General features: G+C 41.0%; 1 protein-coding gene across 5 annotated transcripts in view; it reads left to right on the top strand.

The window, feature by feature from the left end:
* KIF4A (kinesin family member 4A) overlaps nt 1–26,361 on the top strand; it is a 116,074-nt gene that overhangs the window by 59,351 nt on the left and 30,362 nt on the right. For all 5 annotated transcript variants that reach the window (XM_037060283.1, XM_037060282.1, XM_037060280.1 and 2 more), the window contains 5 exons: nt 7,938–7,994; nt 8,964–9,149; nt 22,507–22,610; nt 23,550–23,694; nt 24,446–24,556. In XM_037060283.1, coding sequence (XP_036916178.1) covers nt 7,938–7,994; nt 8,964–9,149; nt 22,507–22,610; nt 23,550–23,694; nt 24,446–24,556 — 603 coding nt within the window. The remainder of the gene's footprint in view (nt 1–7,937; nt 7,995–8,963; nt 9,150–22,506; nt 22,611–23,549; nt 23,695–24,445; nt 24,557–26,361) is intronic.

Below are 26,361 nucleotides of genomic sequence, written 5' to 3'. Positions count from 1 at the left end.
AATACACCCTCCCCTTGTAGTTGGGCCTTGGTTGCTGTTGGCAGATCAATGGGAGGGATTTACCCCCAAGCCAATTGGCTGCAAGGACTGGCTGAGACTGCAGCAGAGGATCTGTTGTGCAGGGGCCGACCCCATGCAGCAGGACTCACTTCAGCAGGACTCTGGTCCCCAAGGAGTCCACCCCTAGAATATGTCACTCATGGACGTGTTTGGGTGGAGCTGCAGCAGAGTATGAAGCTGTCCACCAGGTACACTGGCTCTGAGGCCTCCCGGGACATACTGGCCAAGATGAGCTGTACCTGTGTCCTGTGGGGCCCCTTGGCATGAGCTACAGAGCAATCTGCAGGTGGCTGCTGCTTGTGCTGGGCTAGAAAGTGCCCAGGAGAGGCCAGGCTGTGAACTGAGGCTAGCTGCTGCTGCTGCTAGGCATGAGGCTGATTACCAAGGGGTACAGGGTACACCAAGGCCAAATACTGCTTGTTTGGGGTTTGTGAACCTTTAAGAGATTTTAGGAAAGTCCACAACATGAGCCAAGATAGGCCATTTGTATGAACAGTTACTGGAAGTGTCCTGGGAGAGCCTGCAAGTTGTGTGGGCTGGAACGTCAGTGAATCACCAGGGCAGGGTGAGCAGTGTGAGCCAGGTGGATGAAGACTCAGATATGGCGCCCACCCGCCAGCTCTGTGAGGGGAGGGCTCAAGAAGGGAATGATGGCCTCTGCCAGCACTTCTGTCTGGGAGAAACCTGGTCCTCCAGCCCTCACTGAATTGTTCAGTTCCTAGAGACTTTCAAGCTGCTGCTCTAGCACTGGAGCTCAGAGAGACCGAGTCTGAGTACATTTGTTAATGGGCCCTTTAAGAGGAACTGCCTGGGATTCTAGGAGCTCCTGAGTCACTCTGGTTTTCCCACAATTCCCACTGGTTTTCACAGCCAGAAGTTATGGGGACTTCTCTTCCTGGCACAGGAACCCCAAGCTGGAGGGCCTGGTGTGAGGCTGGGACCCCTCACTCCCTGGGAACCTCTGCAGCCAAGATCTCTCTCCAGATTTTTAACCACCACACGTGGCTGTGGGACCAGCCCATTCTGTATCTGCCCTTCCCACCAGTCTCCATATGGCTTCTTTACATTCTTAGTTATAGGACTTCCATTCAGCTAGACTTTAGGTGGTTTGCAGTGAATGTTCTTCTGTAGTTTAGTTGTAATTTGACATGGTTGTAGGAGGGTGTGAGTACCACATTTACCTACTTCGCCATGTTGACAAGAAGCCCTCCTGTGTGTCTCTTGATGCATATAAAGAAAATGTTCAACTCCGTGTGTTCTGCTGAAACAACTAGTGCGTGAGCTGTTTGAGGACAAATATCATAGTCATTGGATATGATCTAAATATGAATCTGTGAAATGAAACATCCTTAGGTTACATATGCAATGGCACATTAATATTTTAGCATTCTAATCAAATGCTGCAAGCAGCAACAGCAACATAAAGGGTGGGGCAAAAGTAGGTTTACAGTTGAATTAGTATGTTGTTCTACATTCGAACAGCTATGAACCTACTTTTGCCCCAGCCTGTATATGTGCAGTGCAAAATTGCCTGGGTAGCATGAGCAGCAGTCATTGATTTGTAGCCCTTTTGGTGTAGGCTAACTTAGGAAGGGGTCTTGTACCACACCCCAATCTTAAATATACTGGCTTCTGATAAATAGCTAGAAAAAACAGGGTATACCATATGTCTTTCACTTCTTCTTAAAGATTTTATTTATTTATGTTTAGAGAGAGGGGCAGGGAGGGAGAAAGAGAGGGAGAGAAACGTCAATCAGTTGCCTCTCATACACCCCCTACTGGGGACCTGCCCCACAACCCAGGCGTGTGCCCTGACTGGGAATCAAACTGGCAACCTTTCGGGTTCACAGGCCGGCACTCAATCCACTGAGCCACACCAGCCAGAGCTCTTTTAGAGCCAATAATAAATTAGTTTCCATCATCATTCTGCTATAAGTCCCCCCCTATTTTTTTTTTTTACATTTAGTACTATTATAGTAGTTATGGATGGGTTTGGAGAGGACAGAGGGGTTATTTGTTGTTTTTTTCCCAGGAGAAAAATTCTTACCATTCCAACACCTTCCTAAAAACTTTTAAAAAAATTTTGATGCTCATTCTCTTAGTTTTTAGATATACATACTTTTTAAAAATTGAAGTAATATTGTATTAAGTGGGCATGTTTGGATAAGGGGTTATGGTTGCCTTTGTTCCATCTATACCCCCTTAGTTATCTTTCTGAAGCAGTAACATGTATGTAAATGCCTGGTGATAATTCCTAGCTCTTGGGCAGAGGTTTTAATTTCATCAGAACAGTGATTCTGTACCCCAGGTCTTGCCCAGCATTTTCTAGAGTTGTGAAAAGCATATTACAAAATCATCCACATCTGTATTTCACTCTAAAGAGCCACTGAAAAAAATACCAAGTAGTATGATGGGGAGAAGGTTCAGGATGGCCAGTTCCAGGAAATTAAATAACTAAACTCCCACAGGACTAGAAAGCAGCGTTTCAGAATAAGTAGTACTCTACAAAACGATCATGAGCAGTTCGAGGTGACAGTTCATTTATCCAACCAACAGGCCCCAGTAATTGAGAACCTGCGCTGCAGAGCCAGACAGACCCTGCTGGAAAGCCGATTCTGCCACTCACTAGCTGTGTACTCTTGCTCAGTACTGTATTAATAGCAAAAGAAAATAATTTAAGGGGCCAAAATCGAGGCTTAAAGGCATTATTCAGCTGACGCACCCAGGGAGCACCTACCATGCTCCAATCCTTGTGTCACTTGGGTAGTTCCCCAGGGCGGGGCTCAGACAGCAGCTTGTGTTGTTAATTGCTGTGAAACTTTTGGGGTGGAGGCTGTTTCAGTTTTCATGGCTGTTGACGAAGAACATCAGTGCGGTCCAACGCTGATAACGGTTCAATTATTTTCAAAGATTGTTCTCTCAAGCCATGTAGTTTGTCAGTTGGGCAAGGTTCACAGGTGAGAGGTGACACAGCAAGTGGAAAGGGAAAGGGGGCAAGGAAAACCAGGGACCCTCTGTCATGTGCTTCAATCCTCTTCCATTAGCAATATCAGCCAAGTGTGTTGGGGGAATGAAGGAGGGGGTGGTTAACTGCCTAGAGAATTCAGGAAGACAGCACAGAAGAAACTGGGTCCTTAAAGATGAATGACAGTTTGCCACACAAACAGAGGGGAAGGGCAGTGTATAGGGAGGGAAAAGGTAAAGGCAAAAGCAATGAGGAATGAATGTTTGGAACACAGTGAGAACTTCGGTGTGGCTGAAATAGAAAGCCAGAGGGTGGCTATCACAAGGTGAAATTTCGCCATCTGTAACTCCACTTATGAGAGTGGACCGCCCTCAAAAAAACATTAGTTATTTATTAAAAATGTGTATTTTTACATGTTTAAACTTCAGTCATCTTCAAAGTGCTGTCCATTTGATGTAATACACCTACTGAGATGGTTTTTTCCACTGCTCAAAACAGTTTTTGAGCCCTGGCTGGTGTAGCTCAGTGGATTACAGGCCTGCGAACCAGAGCATCGAGGTTTGATTCCCAGTCAGGGCACATGCCTGGGTTGCAGGCCGGTTCCCTGCAGGCCAACTCCCAGCAGGGGACACATGAAATGCAACCATACATTGATGTTTCTCTCCCTCTCTCCTTCCCCTCTAAAAATACATAAATTAATAAAATCTTTAATTAAAAAAAAAACAGTTTTTGAACTTGCTGATTTGGATGCCTTTTAGTGCGTCTGCTGTTTTTTGTTTTACCTCTCCCACATCAGCAAAATGTTTCCCTTCGAGGACTTTTTTTAATCCGGAGTAACAAAAACAAGTTGCTGGGGGGAGATATAGTAAATAGGGAGGGTGGGACACAGGGGTCATGCCATTTTTGATAAAAAAAAATACCAAACACTTGGTGTGGTGTTGGCAGGTGTGTTCATAAATCACCCATTATGAAATAAATGGGCAAATGCATTCAAGGAGTCTTCAGAAAAATTCACTGGAGCCGAACGCAGCCTCTCCCAATAATGCCAGCTGGTACACTGATACAGATGGGTTCCTAGAACACTACCTAGTGGAGGAAGTCTGCACTACAAAGGACCCACCCTCCAGAAAATAATTTCAGGTTTTTTGGGTCCCCCATCATAAATATAGCTGGAACATCTAATATATGAAAACCTTGTGTGAGTTGCCACCAAATTAAAATAACCTAGGCTGCAGAACCCTATGGGAGCCAAAGTTTATAAGATCAGAGAAGAGTGGTCCAGGGCACCATTGTTTATGGCCATGCTACCTCATTTCTGGGTCTTTGAGCTACATGGGGAAGGTGAAAGGGAAACCCGTGGGACTAAGTTAATAAGGGAAGGCATAGCCTCAGTGAGGATCTAGCAACACGACTGGTGCCTGGCATGCCTATAGAGGAAATTGCTAGTGGCGGCTGGCTCCAAGGAACTCTGTAGAATCACTGTGTCTGCCACTAAAATTAACTTGGTACATGCAGGAGGAGGGTGCCACAAGCTGGTAAAGCCCCTGGCATCCAACCACTGTCAGTTAGGCAGAACAAGTCTTTTTACCCATGGCTCCTGCTGGACTCTTGAATCAGAGTTCTCCACATCTATTGTTTGGAGACCCTCCCAGCTACATATTTTTTGAACATTATTTAACAGTCTACCCTGTGGCTTTTTATTAAGACTCACTATAGTGAAAGCAAAATGTTTCAAATGTAAGTACTTGTGCCCTTCATTTTGAATTAAAATTATTTTTATCTTAAGTGATGGGTAAATACCCCCTTTTCTGTTATGAAGGCAGCCATTGTTCCCAGGCTTTTTTCCTAGGGCTTTAAGTGCTGAACTGTACCACTTATTCCTTTAAAGTATAATTCAAATAGACTCTCTTATTGAAGTTACCTGAGAAGAAATCTGTGCATTTCTTTAGGTTCCCTCCTTCAAGACCAGTTCTATAAAAAACATTTTGCACGCCCAGTAATGGTATTACAACCTACCAGCACGGATTTTATTTGGACAAGTATTGCTGGTTAATTTATCTCATTGTCCCCTAGCTTTGTTTCCCTGATTGTCACCTTCAGTAAATCATGTCTTTTTACCTTGAGAAAAGTTCTCACAGTGGAAACAGACAACAGGGTGGGGGCTGACTCTCCACGCAGGGCATGGTGCTACAGGGCCAGGGACAGCAACAGGGGGAAATTGGGACACCTGTAATAGACCAACAATAAAAAAAGAAAATATGTAAAGAAATAAGTTCTCAGCTGTAGCTTTAGAATGAGGGAGAAAGAGGCAAGAGGCTGTTCAAGCAAAATAAATTCTATTGTTTTATTTATTTATTTATTTATTTATTTATTTATTTATTTTATTTACTTTTAGACAGAGAGGAAGGGAGGGAGAAAGACAAAAACATGGATGTGTGAGAGAAATATCAATCGGTTGTCTCTCCCATGCCCCCAACTGGGGACCGCAACCCAGGCCATGTGCCCTGACTGGGAATCAAAACAGTGACCTCTGGGTTCACAGGCTGGCACTCAGTCCACTGAGCCACACCGGCCAGAGCTGTTGGTATATATTTACATTTAGGATTATGAAGGCAGAAACCTGCCCTGTGCATGTAGAATATGTCCCCAGTGCTCAGGCCTTAGCACGGTGAAATTCGTTGGGCCAAAAGGTAAACCCGCAGGAAGAACACATCTTTAAAGATTAACCTTTCTTCTTTGATCCTGACCCTGTGGAAGGTACTAGAAAAAGTCTCCAAAGCCCTACTAATCTAGAGTAGGCCTGTAACTAGTTCTTTTACTGAAACGTAAAACGTGGGAAAGAGGAGAAGGTGATTATTAACCTATAATACACGTATATTGAAGTGCTCTGTCTTTTTTTTTTTCCTTTTTAAGACTTTATTTTTAGACAGGGGAAGGGATGGAGAAAGAGGGAGAGAAACATCAATGTATGGCTGCCTCTCACACAGCCCCCACTGGGCCTGCAACCCAGACATGTGCCCTGACTGAGAACCAAACCAGTGACCCTTTGGTTCACAAGCTGGTGCTCAGTCCACTGAGCCACACCAGCCAAGACTGAAGTGCTCTTTTTTTAAAGGAGGATTTAGTATGTCTTGCTCTTAAAGAATCACCAGTATTGCTAATCATGATGAGAAAGGATGTGCAAACACTGGCACTGCCTTTGAATTTTCTTTGAGTCTCACTAGTTGAGAATTTCTGGGTAGAATAAAGGAGATGCTTTGTAAACAGCACTTACTAAGGGCCTCTTCACTCCTCACCTTAACGGTACTGAGATTGAAGCTTCAACACCATGTAATGTTTCCCTAGGCTGATACGGAAACTGCATGCACTAACCCTAAATTCTTTCCTTGCTATTGAGCCAATAGCTCTTTCACCTATGACCTACTTCATCATGTGACTTCCTGGAAATAATCCTTTATTCACAGGGCTTTGCAGGATCATTTAAACAGAAATGGCAATCCGTAGGTTGCAATGCCAAATAAAGCCTAAGTTTCACCCAGGAGAGCTGAGCTTGCTCATGTGACAGCCTATAAACAAATTAATCCTAATAAGTGGTTTTACAGCTCCTTTCTAGGTGGTGTTTCAATGCTCAAAAAAGGAATTTGCCCTTCTCTGGGAGGGAATTAGTGCCTTTACATTTCCTCCACTACCTGGAGTAGCTGCATATGCTCGATTCTTATGGTATAAGAGTGACAGTGGGGCCCTGGCTGGTGTAGCTCAGTGGATTGAGCACAGGCCTGCAAACCACACGATCGCGGTTCGATTCCCAATCAGGGCACATGCCTGGGTTGCAGGCCGGTTCCCTGCAGGCCAGCTCCCAGCAGGGGACGCAGGAAAGGCAACCATACATTGATGTTTCTCTCCCTCTCTCCTTCCCTTCTAAAGATAAATAAATAGAATTTTTAAAAAAAGAGTAACAGTGGCTGCAGGGTATTTGTCTGGCTTCATGGGCACATTTTTCTGGGTTATCCACCATGGCATTTATTTCCTTGGAGGATAGACTCTTGCTACCTTGTCTGACTAAATAAAAAATAACCCTTTCCCTTACTGGTGTGGCTCAGTCAGTGGGTTGGGCATTATCTGGTGAACTGAAAGGTTGCTGGTTCGATTCCCAGTCAGGGCGCATGCCCGGGTTGTGGTCAGGTCCCTGGTCGGGGGCGTGTGAGAGGAAGTCTATGAATGTTTCTCTCCCTCTCTTTCTCCCTCCCTTCCCCTCTCTCTTTAGTCTAAATATATAAAATTATTTTTTAAAAAGAAAACCTTGATTCTGTTCACTTTTGTGCTGCATTGCCTTTACTTGATGGTGTGTGTGTTCTTAAGATGGTGTGTCCATGAGGACTATCTAGACCTATATATTGGTAAAGTAGACTTAGTGGTAAAAACATAAAAGGAAAGGATGGAATCTATACAGTTGCTTAAATGTTGGCCTGTTGGAATGGTTAAGTGTTCATGCTGGCCCAATGATTTCTGGCCAAACCGAAGAGGTACAATAAATACAGGGTGGGGAGAAAGAAGGCATACAGTTGTCCATATGGAAAATAGTACAATAATTAGTAAAGCATAATACAAGAATGAACTCTTGTTTCATGTACTCATAACTGTAGACCTACTTTTGCCCCACCCTGTATGTAAGGTGCCACATAACCCTATTTTTGGCAAACTGTACAATCGATCTCTCTATAAAGGAGACAAACTCTCAGGAGGTGGGAAACGGAAATGCGTGGCCGTTAGAGTCTATGCACCTAAAAAGGTTTCAGTGCTTTCAATGGTCTCTATCTACACTTGACAAAAATTGAAGAAGCAGTATAAAATCCCAATAGTAAGCTTCACTTCAGAATCTTTGCCTAAACGGAAACACCATTTGTCATTGCAGGATGAAACGGTGGCTTGCATGTCTGCGGCCATTGATACTGCAGCGGAACCAGAAGCTGTAAGTAATCGGCCCTTTTGTGTAGAAGCAGGAGCTTTAACTGCCATTGCCTCTAATTTATCACTCAGCCAAGGGCGAGAACCCCCGATTGCCACCATCCTCCGTAGCATGCCTGGGCAATCCAGAAACTTGGCATATAAATCTGAGCTTTGTCAAATCCCTAACTGGAACAGGCTCCATCTCAAATAGTAAACTGCTAATGGGTGGCAGGACCTCTCAGGTATGTCACTTTCCCCATTTGAAGCCTGGCTTCCTGATCTCTTGCTAGATGCTAATGTTCTGCATCCACTTTCTAGCAAGTTAAAATGAGGAAATCATGGCAAGGTCAGAAAAACATTAGAGAGGAAATGGAAGAGACTTTTTTTTTTCTCAGCATACTTTTCTATGTATGGGACGGTTAGGAGCTAAAAGGACCAGGGAAACTATTTTGAGTATTCACATGACAAGAATAGATAAAATATATTAGATGTTGGCTGAAGGTTACCAAGCAAAGTCAAACTGAAAGGCTGGGCAATGGTGTGCAAGAGACATCTTTTTCTCCCTAAAGCAAATATCTATCGGCATTTTACATATTCTGAAAGAAAATGAGAGGTAAATCAGGTGCCAGAGGTCAGCTGTGTGAGGAAAAGGAAGTCCCTTCTCCATTTCCAGAGCCCTCTCCCTTGGAAGGGCCCCTCAGAGTGGGGTCAAGGTGGACATGTAGGCCTGATCCATAAAGAAAAGGGCAGGAAACTTAGTTCCCTCTGAAAGGGTCAGTTAAAGGATATAAGATATGAGATGCCTACGTGAGCAGGGAAATAGCCCAGCTCAATTTATTTCAGATATTTAAATTAAATGTAGGAGAAGCCACAGTTTTCAAAGGACATAGGTGCTGGTAATGGAGAAGTGGCTGTGAGACTCAATGAAGCCATGCCCAAGGAGCTCCAACTGCTCGTTTCTCTTACCAATTATTATCCCAATCCGTTGCAGCTGGTGGAAACCTGTCCCCAGACCAGCAGGTCTTCCGATGGCTTTACCACTCAACATGCTCTACGCCAAGCTCAGATGTCTAAGGAGCTGGTCGAGTTGAATAAAGCCCTTGCACTGAAAGAAGCCCTGGCCAGGAAGATGACCCAAGATGGCAGCCAACTACAGCCCATTCAGTTCCGGTACCAGGTAAAATCTGTACTAGAGCAGCCTTTGCTAATGTCTACTCTCTGTCTTTCATCGCAAAGCATGATGATGACAAGATAGTATGTGTGTAGTACAACTGGAGTTGTACTGTTAGTTAAGAAAAAAAGGGGAAGGGACTAGTTAAAGGGCATGTATGAATGACCCATGGGCATGGGTACCAGTGTGGGAATTGACTGTGGGGGGCTGGGCGGGCGGGTAGACTAGGCAAAGGAGGGCAAAGGGGGAAAAATTGGGACAACTGTAATAGAACAACAATAAAAAATCCTAAAAAGGAGAATATATTCAGGATAGGGAACCTGTAATTTTATTTTATGTAATTTAATACCTTACCTTCTATAATAGGTTGTTTTTAAAGATTTTATTTACTTATTTTTAGAGAGGGGGAAGGGAGGGAGAAAGAGAGGAGAGAAACATCAATGTGGAGTGCCTCTTTAGTGCCTCTTGCCCGCCCGCTACTGGGGACCTGACCCGCAACCCAGGATGTGCCCTGACTAGGAATCGAACTGGCGACCCTTTGGTTCACAGGCCAGCACTCAATCCACTGAGGCACACCAGCCAGGGCCTACAATAGGTTTTACTCAAATTGCATAATGTTGTAATAAAAATGTTCTCTACTTGGAGAAATTTTATTCTAATGACTGTGCTAGGATTCTGCAAAAGGTACGTGGTCTGAATTAGAGGGTCAGTTATGGAGGGATTTGTGGCAGACAGCACATGTCTTGTCAAAAGGCTAAACTGTTTTTCCTAGTGGTAGTTCGAAGTGGCTCTTTCTAATGAAGATGATTCATCTTTAGTTAAGGGCAAATCTTTGGCTTTCAGGTTATTCACAAGGTTACCCTTATGCTACACCAAGGGTGTCAAACTCATTTTCACCGGGGGCCACATCAACCTTGCATTTGCCTTCAAAGGGCCAAATGTAACTTTAGGACTGTATAAATGTAACTACTCCTTAACTAGGGGCAAAGAGCTCGGTGTTGCCACCAGGTAGAAAGAAGGTGCTGGGCTGGATAAAACAAGGTGGAGGGCCCGTGGGCCTTGTGTTTGCCACCTGTGCCCTACACCTTATTTTTTCCTTGCAGCTCAGTGTTTCCTATCCACAAAGGGATGTTAGCAGAGCTGGTAGAAGGAATGGTGCATTGTTTTCCCATCCGGCTGTAACCCCAAAGTCCAATATTCTGGTACCAAGAAATCCCTGTAGCCCTCATTGAATTTCCACCACCAGCTCCCCTAAATTTTCAGAGTAAAAACAAGAAAACTATTTTTACTAAATGATTTTTACCAATTTGCCCCTCAAGGGTAGAGGTTGCTTCCAAAGTACTAATTGACTTGCCAACAGAAGTTTTATTTCCTTTTTATTATCACAGTCTTATTTAACTTTCTTAAAACTTAGTTTTTATTTATGTCAAACAAATGTATGTCTATCATTTTTAAAAGTCAGGTAGTATAATATTCAGAAAAACAAAAGCAATCTCCCACTCTACTCTTCTCTCCTGTTCTCTAGGCCTATTCTTTAAGTTCTTCAAGCTGTTTCTTCTGACATTTACCTCAGTCTTTCGAGATAAGAGTCCATAGTATAATGATATCAATTTAAAATTTTTAAACATCGGCAGAATTCCCACTATGGAAGATGGGAATGTAGCTCTTAGACCGCCAGCCATGCACACTGCCGCTCTGTCTTTCAAAATGGTAACATCACAATGTTCAATTAGATGAATATTTAATGTTTACATTTTTATTATTATGGAAATGTTTTACAGCTGAGCCACACAGTGTCATGAGATTCCATTTGCTTTCTTGTCTAGATTTTGTGTATTCTGCAGTTAATCTCATTTTTTAATTTATTTTTTTATTTTAGTTGGTATACAATACTATATCAGTTTCAGATGTACAATATAATGACTTGATATTTTCATAATACCTTACAACATATTTACCCCACTAATTGTAGTAATCATCTTTTACTGTGTAAACTTGTCACAATATCATTAACTGTATTCCCCTTCCCTCATTCATCCATCTCCCCCTCTCCTTCTAATAACCATCCCTTTGGTCTCTTTTTCCATGAGTCTGTTTTGTTTTGTTTATTTGTTTGCTTCATTTTGTTTTTGATTCCGCATATAAGTGAAACAGTTGCTGTGTCATATTCCATTTTATATGTGTGTGTGTATATACATATATGTGTGTGTGTGTATCACGTCTTTCTCCATTCATCTATCAATGGACACTAGCTTGCTTCCATATCTTGGCTATTGTAAATAATGCTACAGTGAACATCGTGGTACATGTATCTTTTTGCATTAGTGTTTTTGTTTTTCTTTGGATAAATACCCAGAAGTAGAATTGCTGGGTTGTATGGTATATCTATTTTTAGTTTTTTGAGGAGTCTCTATGCTGTTTTCCATGGGGGCTGCACCAATTTGCAGTCCCACCAATAGTACACATTCTCGCCAACAGAAGTTATTTGTTGACTTTTTGATAATAGCTATTCTGACTGGTGTGAGGTGGTGTCTCATTATTGTTTTGATTTTCCTATCCCTGATGACATTTGATGAGCATCTTTTCATGTCTGTCAGTCATCTGTTTGTTCTCTGGAGAAATGTCTTTTCACGTCCTCTGCCCATTTTTCAATTGGATTATTTAGTTTTTTTTATTGAGTTGTACAAGGTTCTTACAAATTTTGTATATTGACCCCTTATTGAAGGTGTTGTTTGCAAATATCTTCTCCCATTTGGTTGGTTGCCTGTTTGTTTTGTTGAAGGCTTCCTTTGCTGTGTAGAGGCTTTTTAGTTTGATGTAGTCCTATTTGTTTATTTTTGCTTTTGTTTCCCTTGCTCAAATGGACATATCCAAAAGATATTACTCAGACTGATGTGAAATAGTTTACTTCCTAGTTTTCCTCTACAAATTTTATGGTTTTGTGCCATACATTTGTCTTTAATCCATTTTGAGTTTACTTTTGTATATAATGTAAAAGAGTACTCCACTTTCATTTTTTGCACATATCTACCCAGTTTTCCCAGCACCACTTGTTTAAGAGACTGTTGTGCTTCCAGTGTATGTGCTTACCTCCTTTGGCATACATTAGTTGACCATATAAGTGAGGGTTTGTTGCTGGGCTGTCTGTTCTGTTCCATTGATCTATGTGTCTGTTTTTGTGCTGGTACCATACTGTTTTGATTTTTATAACTTTGTAGTATAGTTTAAGATCAGAGTACCTTCAACTTTGTTCTTCTTTCTCTAGACTGCTTTGGTTATTCAAGGTCTTTTGTGGTTTCATATCAGTTTTAGGATTAATAGTTCTAGTTCTGAGAATAATGCCACTGGTATTTTTACAGGAATTGCATTGAATCTGTAAATTGCTTTGAATAGTATGGTCACTTTAACAATATTAATCATTTCAATCCATGAGCACAGTATGTCCTTTCATTTATTAGTGTCCTCTTCAGTTTCTTTCTTCAATATTTTACAGTATTCAGAGTACAGGTATTTTACCTCCTTGCTTAAGTTTATTCCTGGATAGTTTATTCTTTTTTGATACAATTGTAAATGAGAATGTTTTCTTCATGTCTCCTGATTGTTCATTATTAGTGTATAGTAAAGTGACAAAATTCTGTATATTAAGTTTGTGTCCTGCTACTTTACTGAGTTTTTTTACTAATTAATTTTTAGTGGATTCTTTAGGGTTTTCTGTATATAGTATTATGTCATCTGCAAATATGACAGTTTTACTTCTTCCTTTCTTATTTGGATGCCTTTCCCTTTTCTTGTCTGATTGCTATGTCTAGGACTTCTAGTACTGTGTTGAATAAGAGTGGTGAAAGCATATATCCCTGTCTTGTTCCAGTCTTGGAGAAAAAGCTTTCATCTTTTCACTATTGAATGTGATGTTAGATGTGGGCTTGTCGTGTATAACCTTTATCAAGTGGAGGTAAATTCCTTCTGTACTCACTTTGTTGAGAGTTTTTATGATAAATGGATGTTGAATTTGCTTTTTTCTGCATATACTGAAGTAATCATATGATTTTTAATCTTGGTTTTGTTGATGTGATGAATCACATTGTTTTGTGGATGTTGAACTACCTTTGTATCCCTGGTATAACTCCCACTTGATCATGGTGTATAATCCTTTTAATGTATTGTTGAATTGAGTTTGCTAGTATAGTCTTGAGAATTTGGGCATCTATGTTCATCATGGATATTGGCTTGAAATTCTCTTTGTGGTGTCTTTGGTTTTGTTATCAAGGAGATGCTGGCTTTATAGAATGAGTTTGGAAGTTTCCTTCTTCAATTTTTTGGAATAGTTTGAGGAGGATTGGTACTAATTCTTCTTTAGATGTTTGTTAGGATTCACCTGTGAAGCTGTCTGGTCCTGGGCTTTTATTTGTTGGGCGTTTTTTTAATAACTGCTTCAATTTCATTGCTAGCAATTGGTCTTTCCAGATCCTTTGTTCCTATCCTGGATTAGTTTTGGAAGATTGTGTTTCAAGAAATTTATTCATTTATTTTAGATTTTCAAATGTGTTGGCATATAATTGTTCATAGTATTCTTTAATGATCCTTTGTATTTCTGTGGTGTCAGTTGTAATTACTCCTCTTTTATTTCAGATTTTATGTGTTTGTGTTCTCTTTTCTACTTGATGAGTCTTGCTAGAGGATCATCAATCTGTCCTTTCAAAGAACCAGCTTACTTTCATTAATCATTTCATTGTTTTTCTATTTTCCATTTCATCTTTTTCTGCTCTGATCTTTTTTATTTCCTCCCTTCTACTTGGGGTTTTGTTTGTTCATCTTTTCAAGTTTCTTAAGGTATAAATTTAGATTGTTTATTTGAGAGTTTTCCTGCCTCTTCAGGTAGCCCTGTATAGTTATAAACTTTCCTCTTATAACTGCTTTCACTGTGTTCCATAGATTTTGTACAGTTGTGTTCATTTTCATCTGTTTCATAGTAGTCTTTAATTTCTTACTTATTTTCTCTTTGATCCATTGGCTTTTTCAGAAGCATGTTTTATCTCCATGTATTTATGGGTTTGGGTTTTTTTGTTTGTTTGTTTTTTTCATTTTTTCCTATAGTTGATTTCTAGTTTCATGCCATTGTGGTCAGAGAATATACTTGATATAGTTTCAGTCTTCTTGAATTTATTGAGGCTTGTTTTGTGGCCTAGCATGTGATCTATCCTGGAAAATGTTTCACGTGCACTGGAGAAAAATGTGTAACCTGCAGTTTTTGGATAAAAAGCTCTGTAAATGTCTAGCAAGTCAAACTGATTTAATGTGGCATTTAAGGCCATTGTTTCCTTATTAGTTTTCTGTCTGAATGATCTATCCATTGAAGTGGAGAATTAAAGCTCCCAACTATTATAGTATTATTGTTAATTTCTGTCTTTATTTATATTAACATTTGCTTTATTTACTTGAGTGTTCCTATGTTGGGTGCATAGATATTTACAATTGTTATATCCTCTTTTTGGATTGACCCCTTTAACATTATGTAATATCCTTCCTTGTCTCTTTTTACCTTGTTTGTTTTGAAGTGTATTTGTGTGATATTGGTATTGCTGCCCCAGTTTTTTTTAAATTTCTATTTGCATGGAATATCTTTCTCCATCTTTTTACTTTCAGTCTATCCATGTCTTGATCTGAGTGTATCTCTTATAAGCAGCATATAGATGAGTGTTGTTTTCTTATCCATTCAGCTGCCCTGACTTTTGATTGGACATGTAATCCCATTTATATTTAAAATCATTATTGATAGGTATGTGCTTATTGCCATTTTGTTCCTTGTTTTTGCCTGTTCTTGTTATTCTATGCTGTTTCTTGATCTCTTTCCTATTGATTTGTTGGTCTCCTTAAGTGGTTTTTTTTAAGATTTTATTTATTTACCTTTAGAGGGGAAGGGAAGGAGAGAAATATCAGTGTATGGTTGCCTCTCATGCGTTCCCTGCTGGGAACTGGCCTGCAACCCAGGCACGTGCCCTGACTGGGAATCAAACTGTGATCCTTTGGTTTGGAGGCCTGCGCCCAATCCACTGAGCTACACCAGCCAGAGAGGTCTCTTTTAGTGTTTTGATTGGATTCCTTTCCCTTCATTTTTTGTGTATTTTGGCATGGTTTTGGTTTATGGTTACTATGAGGTTCATATATATATCCATCTATAGCTATAGCAGTGTATTTTAACCTGATAGGTATTTAAGTTCAAACACATTCTAAAAGCAATATGTATTTACTCCTCTCTCCCCTCTTTGTTTTTGATGTCATGTTTTATACCTTTTTGTTTTGTGTTGTCATAGTTAGAGTTAATTTTGCTACTATTATCATTTAACCTTCTTACTAACTTTTTAAGTGGTTGATCATTGTTGATTTGCCTTTACCAGTGAGATATTTTTCCTTACCTGTATTTTTTAAGTTTCTGGTTATGGCCCATTCTTTTCTGGATAAAGAAGACCTGTTAACAAATCCTGCAGGGCCGATTTAGTTGTGGTGAACTCCTTTAGTTTTTGCTTGTCTGGGAAACTCTCCTTCAATTCTAAATAATGTTGCTAGATAAAGTATTTTAGGTTGTGGGAGCACTTTAAATATCTCCTGCCACTTCCTTCTGGCCTATAAAGTTGCTTCTGAGAGATCAGCTGATAGTCTTTGAGATTTCCTTGTTTGTGACTTGTTTCCATTCTTGCTGCCTTTATGATTGACTCTTTGTCTTTAACTTTTGCTGTTTTCATTAGAATATATCTTGTTGTAAATCATTTTGGGTCCCTCTTGCTTGGAGCTCTCTGTGCTTCCTGGACCTGGATGTCTGTTTCCTTCCTGAGATTAGGAAAATTTTCAGGCATTGTTTCTTCAAATATTCTTTCTGCCCTCTTGCTCTCATCTCCTCTGGAATCTCTATAATGCAAATGTTAGGGCACTTGATGTTACTCCAGAAATTTCTTACACTATCCTCATTTTTTGAAATTCTTTTTTTCATTTTGCTATTCTGATTGGATGATTTCCACTATTCTGTCCCCTAGGTCACTAATTCATTCTTCTGTTTTAACTAATCTAATGTTGGTTCCTTCTCATGTATATTTTATTTCAGCTATTATGTTCTTCATCTCAGATTTGTTCTTCTTTACATTTTCTGTCTCTTTGTTGAAGTGTTCTCTGAGTCCTTCTATTGTAGTCTCAAGTTTGTTGAGCATTCTTATGCCTGTTTCTTTGAATTCTTTTTTAAAAGTTAAAATTCTTTCTTTTTTTATTGTTGTTCAACTACAGTTGTCTTCATTTTCCCCCCACCAATCTCCCCTGCCCCACCCACCCCCACCTCCTACACTCAATCCTACCCCCTCTCCATTGTCTTTGTCCATGGGTCCTCTATCCACGTTCCTTGATGACCCTTCCCCTTCTTTCTTTTTTATGCACATCCCTACTCCCCTCTGTTACTGTCAGTTTGTTCCTTATTTCAATGTTTCTGGTTATATTTTTCGCTTGCTTGTTTGTTTTGTTGACTAGGTTCCACTTGTAGGTGAGATCATATGGTATTTGTCTTTTACCACCTGGCTTGTTTCACTTAGCATAATGCTTTCCAGTTCCATCTATGCTATCTCAAAGGGTAGGAGCTCCTTCTTTCTTTCTGCTGCGTAGAATTCCATTGTGTATATGTAGCACAGTTTTTTGACCACTCATTTACTGATGAGCACTTAGGTTGCTTCCAGCACTTAGCTGTTGTAAATAGCACTGCTATGAACATTGGGGTGCATAAGTTCTTTTGAATTGGTGATTAAGGTGTTTCTTTGAATTCTTTATCAAGCAAATTACTTACCTCAATTTTATTTGGGTTTTTCCTCTAGAGTTTTACCTTGTTCCTCCATTTGGGGCATATCCTTCTGTCTCGCCATTTTGTTTGTCTTTGTGTTTGCTCCTAGGAGTTGGATGGAACACGTATCTCTCCCTGTGTTGAAACCATGGTTTCCAAGTAGACTGCATATTGAATAGTTTTGGCAGGCAGGTTGTAGTTGGGGCAGGTGTGTGCAGAGCCTGCCTGGTGTGTCACCTGGGCTAAAGGGGTGTGTTCTGGGTGGGGTGGCTTGCTGTGTGCTTGCTTCCTTGCCCTTATAATCTGGGTGGGGTTGCCTGATGTACATGGAGCTACCCCCTGGGCTGTTGGTGTGTCCTGTTGCTTGAACTGTCTATGGTCCCAACTGGGTCTGTGCAGGATGGCCTTGTGAGCTTGCATCTGTAGACCCCAGCAGCTCTACCACCCCTCCCTTTGGGGCAGGCTTATGTGTGCGCACCTCAGCACTTGGCTAGTCCTGTTCCCTTTCTGGCCAGTACAGCTCCTTACAGGCTCAGCCACACCCTTCTCACTCCACAGGCAGCCCTGTGTACGTGCCCTGTTGCTCAAATTATCCACAGCTAGAGCAGGGTCTGGTCAGGGCCACTCTGCCTGCCTGTGGCTCAGTACCCTACTAGCTCTGCCATTTCTCCTGTTGGATGCACACAGTACTTTGAACTCTCTCATGGGTGCAGGCAGAAGCTCCTGCATAGGCACGTGCAGAGCAGCAACCCACTCACTCCACACAGGGCAGTGTGGTAGTGGGTACTACAAAGTTTCTCTAACTGCACACTTTCTTCCAGCTGGGCAGCCCCATTAATGGGTGTGGACCGGGCAGTGCTGTGGGCAGGCCACCATAGCATTTTGTCAGCTCCCTACTCTTTCTAGGGGGGGCAGCCCCCCATGAGCACACAGTAGCACCCCACTGTCTCTGTACTTTCCTTAGACAGAGCAGCCCTGCACTGCAGATCAGCAGTGTTCTGTTGGCTCCATACTTTGTCCAGGTAGGGGAGCCCCGTGTGTGTGTGGCCCAGTGGGGGCACAAAGCAGTTGCACCTGCTGGATCAATCTCCTGGTGGAGGGGCCCCTTTCCTGCACGCAGTGGCACTCTCATGTTTCTGCTGGGTCTCGCTCCAGTAGGAGAGGATGGGGACATCTTCCAGCGCCCTGCGGGTCCACTTGAAAACCTGAATAGAACAGTCCAGGTCTAGGAGAACCGTCAACAATGGCGCTCACCGGTTCCTCCCGTCCTGGGTGGTTTCCTCTGCCCCTAGAGACCTATGGTATTTCCCCCAACTTCTATAGGCAGTCACTCTCTGTTGTTCGTTGTGCAGTGGCAGCTCAGTTGGCTATGCATTTCTTTCTTAAAGATAGCCCTCCTGGAACCTTCTGTCCTGATTTGCTTTCTCTAGGCCTGCTGTCCAGCCATCAACCAGTGACCATCATCCTGGGAATCTGATTCACTCCTCATATCTGTGTTGAAACAGATTCAGTGTCTTCCTCCTTCTTTGGATACGCCTTTGCATAGGTGGAGTACAACTCGAATAGCTTTCTAAGAAAGTATGCATGAAAGGAACATGTTTTAAACAATTGCATGCCTGCAAATTGTTGTTGTTGTTACACTTGTTAGTTTGGTGGGGTTTAGAATTCTACAATGGAATTTTGTTTTTCAGAATTTCAAAGGCTTTGCTCTATTGTCTTCTATTTCCAGTTTTGCTGAGAAGTCCACTATAATTTATGATGCTTTTTACTTGACCTGTATTTTTTTCCTCTGGAAACTTTTAGGATGTTTTTGTTGTCCCAAACTGTAATTTAATTTTATAGTGATGTGCCTTGGTATGAGTCTTTTCTCATTTATTGAGCTTGGTTCTTGGTGTCCTTTCCATCTAGAAATTTAATAGAAGGTTTTCTTGTGTTATTTCTTCACTCATCTTCTTCTTTTTTATGGATATAATGCTCATCTCTAAGGATAAAAATTAAATTTTCTTGAGTTTTTCCTCTTTCCTGCCTTACCTCTTTCTCCAAATCTCTTCCTTTAGTGTATTTGTTTCGGTCTTTCTTTCAGGTAAGAATCATGACGCAAATTTCTAGTGATCCTTGGCTGTCCATTTATATTTAACAGCGAGGCACTAAAAAAAAAACAATAGGAAGTTCTGTATGTGTGGGTTTCCCTTGGGCTGATCAGTCCGAAATCTTTTATTCATTCTCCTGCCGGGAGTTATGTGGGCAGAGCAGCGGTATGCCCTGTTTCTGGTAACCCAGAGAGAAGAAGGGAATTGGAGTCTCTCTAGTCATATGCAGACTTTTCTCTAATCCTCTATCAGCAGATGATACTTTATCCCTGCCTTTCTCTGTGTCAGGTATCTGTGAGTTCAACCCGTTAGGTCTGGTGTGTCCAGAGAGGAAACCTCTGCTCCTCTCTGTGGTTCTAGGGGATAAATCGGCTTGTTTCTTCTTGCCATTTGTCCTGCATGAGTCATATTTTAGCTTTGCCACTCTGCTAGCTCAGTTACCACTCACCCAACTGTTTTCACTTTCCAAAATGTATTTATATCTTCTGACTGCTCTTTTCATCCTTGCTGACTTATACCCTTCTTTTAGATCCTTTTAGTGGGATTTCAGGAGGGAGCAAGTTAAATATGTAGCTCGATCTTTCATGTTAACAGGACATGAAAATGCAGCTTTTCCCCCCAGTTGAATGTCTTTTGGCCTTTTCAGAGTAAACAAAGGATTAGCATTTAGGCTGAGAAATTATTCCTCTTTTCTTGTGCTCTTGCCTGGAAACATGGGGACATGTCCCCCCAGTTTAGTACTAGCTATATGAGAAGGTGCTGCTAATGAGCTATAATACAGCTGTTGTAAGATAACCTGTCCTTTTATCCATGGAAATCAAACATACTTGTGCTCCAAAACCTAAAAGTTAACGGGACATAAATGCTGTACCCCTGAATCTAATATAAAATAATATTGAATGTAAGCTGTAATTGAAAAATGAAATTTATTGAAAATAGAATCAAAAAAAGAAATCTTAATATAAACAGTACTTTTTAAATCACATGTAAATTGCTATCTCTTTTTTAAAAGATTTTATTTATTTACTTTTAGAGAGGGGAGGGCAAGGAGAAAGAGAGGGAGAGAAACATCAATGTGAAGGAGAAATATCAATCCGTTGCCTCTCATTTGCACTCTGACCAGAGACCAACCCATAACCCAGGCATGTGCCCTGACTGGGAATCGAACTGATGACCTTTCAGTTTGCAGAGTGATGCCCAACCATCTGAGCCAAACCAGTCAGAGCTGTCTCTCTTTCTAAGCAATACTTTTTCCATCACTGTGAAGCATTGCCATAGAAAAATTTGAGGAGGTATAGGTCCTGACTAATGAAGATTACCATGAGCTACAGTAGCCTAGGACTAAAATATTTGAATAATTCCTTTTGTGGAGTTGATGAGACAATTATTGACTGACTATGGCATATATAATAAAGACATTCTATTTTTTACCCTTCTGATTGGTACAAATTTGGAAGTCTGGTAGTAATATCAAATGTTAACAAGGGTACAGAAAAACAAATACTCTCATACACGTATATAGCTAGCAGGAGCATAAATTGGAATAGCCACTTTGGAGGACAATTTGGTAGTATCTTTGAAAATTGAAAATGTGTACTCCTCATGGTCCTGTAAATTCCACTTGTCTGTACTAGAAAAAACTGGCACATGTACATGGAAGGCATGTACAAGAATATTTCATTATGGCAGAAAACCAGAATGAGATAGTTCTTCTATATATGCAATGATATAAATAAATCTCCAAGACCAGGTTTTTAAAAAAGAGAAGTTACAGAATAATATATACATTAACTGTAATTCTTTTTATCTTTAATATATTTCAATAGGTACACACACATACATATATGCACATTTATATATGTGTGTATATATACATTATATATTATTTTTATATCTATTTACATACAGTATATATTTTAGGCATTTTCTACATATACTTATTAATTACATGTAGTCTATGGATTTACATATATGTATAAATGTCTAGAATATGTAAACATCTAGAAAACCATCTGGAAGTCCTGCATTAAGCCAGTAACTGTGGTCACTTCTGGATGGGAGACTGGAATTCTGGCAGAGGTGGGGCAGTCAAGGGGACTTGCCCTTTGTATACATTATCTGGAGGGGTTTTTTTACAAGAATATCCTTATGTGTTCTATAAGTATACACACATGTACATTCCTGCCAATTTAAATATGCGAGGCAACTATAAAGCAGTGAGTTCGACTTTTATTGGTTACACTGATGTGGCTTGTGATATTTCCTGGAAAAGTTTGTGCCTATTGAGAAAGCTTCTCAGCTAAAGCCCCACCCAACGTGTCTCTGCTTGTTGGTGTCATTTCAATGCTGGTCTAGGGCCTGCATATACTCTTGTTGGCTGCCAACCATTCTTTCACTTTTCATCATTTTCCTTTCATCTTTTTTCATTGTGATAACAGGAAGGAATCTGTCCATTGGGTTTTCCCCAGTCTTCAAAGCTCAGGTGTTTCCTGAATGCACGCAGAACTACAGTTGCTATTGAGTATATGTTTGAAAGTTCTGAATATGGGGATGTTCGTGGGACTCTGTACAGTTTATAGAATGTCATTACTTTTTTCATCTTATTTGATCTTCCCAACAACCCCTTGACGCAAATGGTGTGGCTAAGTGTTTAGATAGAGGGGGAAACTCTTGGGGTCCCCAAGACCACCCCAGGTTTGATGATTCACCAGGAGGATTCACAGGACTCAGCATGTGGTCACACTCACAGCTAAGGTTTATTACAGTGAAAAGGTACAAAGCAAAATCAGCAAAAGGCAAAGGCACATAGGGGCAAAGTCTGAAGGAAACCCACAGAGTCACACAGAACGTACCTTCTTTTTCCAGGAAAGGATTGTGACAACATGTGTGAAATATCCAGCAGGGAGGTTTCCCTGAGCCTGGGAATCCAGGGTTTTTACCAGGGGCCAGTTATCTAGGTCTTCTCTGCCCAGCACATACCGGAACTCTAGACTCTCAGAAGGAAAGCGTGTGTTCAGGATAAATCGTCTTGTTCTCACAATTTGGGAATAGGGAGCCACTTTTGTCAGTTACGGAATGGTGGAAACCCTACCAAAACCCAAGTTTTTTAGACATGAGCCAAGGACCAAACTTCCAAGCAGGACTTTTTAAAGATAGTAGTCTCACGCCTGTTACAGTAATGCTGTTCAGCACAGAAACTAAGGGTAAAAGAGGTGAAGTGACTTTTCTTAAGATATTTAGTCATAAGCACTGGAATCAAGGCTCAAGCCCAGGCCCCTGGACTCCAAGTCCATACTTTTCCCACTACGTAACATCAATCTCCATCAAATCAAGTACAAATGTTTTTAGTGTGCAATTGAAGGGGTGAAACTGAATGCATAATTTCTTAAGACATGGAATGTTGAAGCGATTTTCTTCCCATGCCTTTAATGCCTTTCTCTCTGACCTATAACATTTGTAGGATAACATAAAAAATCTAGAATTGGAAGTCATCAATCTGCAAAAGGAAAAGGAAGAACTGCTCGCTGAAATTCAGACAACAAAGAAGGATGTCAACCAAGCCAAGTAAGAATAAAGTCAATAACTATCACATCAAGTTCCTACCATGCATGAGGAGCTGTAGAGGAAGTGGAGAAGCAAAAGCCATGAACTTTCAACTTTGTTCTGGAGGGCAGAGCTAAACAAAAGAAGTTAGTTCATTGAGATGATAAACAACATGTAATAGTGACAGCAAAAGAATGCCATCACACAGCATAGGATTAATAGCCAGATGAATTTCTTAGGTAGTTATTGCTCAAAGAGTTCGGAGGCGGGACATATTGGTTTAGGCTGCCATGGCCCAGGACGGCTTTATGAGGAGTTAGCATTGGAGCTGGGTTTTAAAAGACTGGCAGACCTACCAGACAGCAACAGTTTCTCCCCGCACTGATGTTAAATTGACTTGTGATTAGAATTAATGTGCAAGCTAATAAATGGAAAATCAGTCTAGTCATTTCTTAGTCAGTTAAGAATAAAACCAAGACAGCTAACCAGAATATCCTACTTCCCCTCAAACCTCTGCCTTAATCGCTATTCTGCCTTCTTTTCACTCGGTGCCTCTGTTACATCTCTCTGTTGAGTCTAAGCATCATGTTCTTAAAAGTTATGCTAAATGTTTCCTTTCTGTCTCGTACTGTGTAATCATTATTGAAATTATCTCTTACAGATAAAATGAAGTGAAATGGCTTCAAAGAACCATCCCTTTAACACACAGTGGCATGGGGGGCTATATTGAGGCAATGGCGTTGTTACATACTCATAAAAATTGTTCTTTGACTATATATTAAGGCCCCCTTATTGAGACAGTTTTGATTGTTTGGGTGGTATTTCATATTTAAAGATGGTTATGTGACTGGTCACCTATTTCATATGTATCTGGGTTATAAGCCTGGGAGTCTAATGCTGTGTCTTCTGAAGTCAGGCTTTGCTGCTGCTGGTCTTCATTTCTGCAGCCTCTGTGTTTAGGTTGAGTGAGCGCCGCCGCAAACGACTCCAGGAGCTAGAGGGTCAAATAGCTGATCTGAAGAAGAAACTGAATGAACAGTCCAAACTTCTGAAGCTGAAAGAATCCACAGAGCATACTGTCTCCAAACTGAACCAGGAGATACGGGTATTAACCTCTCATTCCTGCGTTTACCTTACTGAAACTTACAAGCATAGGTGTTCCATTTGGAATTGTAGTGTAGCGGTGATGTCAGGTGAGAAAGTAGCAGACAGGGTCACCATTTCCAGTGTGCGAGTCTCCACAAATGTCCCTGTTTCAGGACATTGTTCTAGCGGTTATCTAGAATGTGAATAACAAAACCCTTCTTTGACATTCAGAGTGTAATGTTAGATTCTCTGAAACCAAAGGGCAAAGATACCTTAATATTTAGCGGTAATATCCTGACCACCTTCCATGGTCCTGTGAAATAATTTCATAAAGTTGTTGCAAAATGTCAGACACCTAGAGAAAAATTTCAGTTATTGAATGTTCAGTGGACCTGCAAAGTGCCAGTGATAGGCCACTTGTGCTGAACACTTTGGATACAACGGCAGCTAGATGGGTTTGTCCTGAGGCTTAGTAGATACTTCCTTGAAATTTCATTTATATACCATGAATTTAAGGCTGGATTTAGCTTGTGGGCACATGTTTGTTTTTACTTCTTCAGAGTGTTTATTTGTGTTATCTGTACCTGGAAACCCTGTGTAGGCACAGCAAGGGTTTCCAGGTACAGATGCAGGCAAGCCCGATCTGAAAATCTGTTGGTGGCCTTCTCAGCTTAGTTTGCACTCTTCTTAATGGTCAGGCTCTCCATCTGCACATCAACCTAGAAAAAAATGCAGGTAACTAATACTTGTGCTGGTTTTTGTTTTTCCAGGTAATGAAAAACCAGCGGGTACAGTTAATGCGTCAGATGAAAGAGGATGCTGAGAAGTTTAGACAGTGGAAGCAACAAAAAGACAAAGAAGTAATCCAATTAAAAGAACGAGTAAGTAACGACCCTCCTCAAAGGTAATAAACCCTTCTCTGGCCTAATGGACCTTAAATTATTTTTTTTCTTTTCTCTCTTTTTTTAATACTTTTCTTTTTTAAGGTTTTCATATATTTATTTTTATTTATATATTTTTGAAGGTTTTATTTATTTATCTTTAAAGGGGAAGGGAAGGAGAGAGGGAGAGAAATATCAATGTATGGTTGCCTTTCTTGGGTCCCCTGATGGGAACTGGCTTGCAACCGAGGCATGTGCCCTGACTGGGAATGGAACCGCGATCCTTTGGTTCCCAGGCCTGCACTCAATCCACTGAGCTACACCAGCCAGGCCTTTATTTATTTATTTATTTATTTATTTATTTATTTATTTATTTATTGAGAGAGGGGAAGGGAGGGAGAAAGAGAGGAAGAGAAACATCATTGTGTGGTTGCCTCTTGAGTACCCCCCACTGGGGACCTGGCCTGCAACCTAGGCATGTGCCCTGACTGGGAATCGAACCGGCAACCCTTTGGTTTACAGGCCTGCACTCAATGCACTGAGCTACATCAGCCAGGGCTAAATCATGTTTTTTTCAAATAACTACTATCTTCAAAAGTGACACATTTGTGAATTTAATAGCTACTTATGAAATATCTACTATGTGCAAGGTACTACCCAGTAGATACCATGGAAAATAGAAAGATGAGTAGTATGTGAACTCTGCCCCTGAAGAATGCCTTGTTTAAGGGGAAGATGAGACATAAGCATGGTTTTCTCCGATATAAGGAATAAAGACATCTGTGCTTTACAAATGGTCTGAAACACCAAAATAGTTCAGAAAGGGAAGCGCACTTCCAGTTGGAGTGAAAAAGATGAGAGGTGATGAACAGGCCTTGAATGACAGGGAGGATTTTCACAGAGATAAGTGCAGGCATTGTGTGTGGGGCAGCAGGATGATGACTTTGTAGACATATTCAGGGAATGGCCAGTGGCCAATGGCCCAGGTGGGATGGACGGTGGTAGTAAAAGATTCCATCGGAAAGACAAGTTGAGTCTACGGCCATACCACCCTGAACGCACCCGATCTCGTCTGAAAGACAAGTTGAAGCTGGATTGTTAAAAATCCAAGAAGCTGGGACTTTATTTTGTTAGCCAAGTAAAGATTTTTGAGAAACAGAGTGTTATCAGCTAAGTAGTGCTTTATAAAGATAGGTCTGGGAATAATATGCAGAACAAGCTGAAGTATTAAGAAACTGGAGGCCAGAACACAAGTTAAGAAGACATTGCATGTTCCAGAAAGAGAGTAAGGGCCTAAATTAGAGTCATAAGTGTTCTTGGAACGGACATCAATTTGGAGACACTTTTAGAATTGGCCAGAATGTGATGTGTCAAGAAATAAGGAGAGATATACTTCAGAAGGGTAGCATGCAGGAGCTTCATGGACTCCACTCAGTAAGAGAAGTACAACTGCTAAAATTTATTAAAACAACCACTAAAAATCTCTGGAAACTGTCCTGAGGACATACAGCAAATAAACAATTATTCAAGGAACTCTGCTTAATCTTAGTAATAGCAGCAAGGATCTGTGGCATTTGAACCACCACCAACTCCCCTTTCCCCCTAATAAGCCCCAGCCTCCAGTCTATGGCTGTGGCTTCTCCCGTTTCATCCCCCTCGACTCCATGCTACTGAAGCTCTGTTTCAAGGCAAGAGCAGTCAGGAGGTCTGTGTGGCCCTTCTCCCACGAAGCCCCCACACATAGGGTGAAAGCCTTACCTGTGCTGCACAAGGCCAGGAGTACTGAGGCCTTAATTACCCCAGCC

The sequence above is a fragment of the Sturnira hondurensis genome, unplaced genomic scaffold, assembly GCF_014824575.4.
Source record: "Sturnira hondurensis isolate 20B ecotype Veracruz unplaced genomic scaffold, ASM1482457v3 Scaffold0011568, whole genome shotgun sequence".
NCBI classification, from domain to species: domain Eukaryota; kingdom Metazoa; phylum Chordata; class Mammalia; order Chiroptera; family Phyllostomidae; genus Sturnira; species Sturnira hondurensis.
The sequence above is the reverse complement of the archived record's forward strand: the minus strand, read 5'-3'. Positions and strand labels throughout refer to the sequence as shown.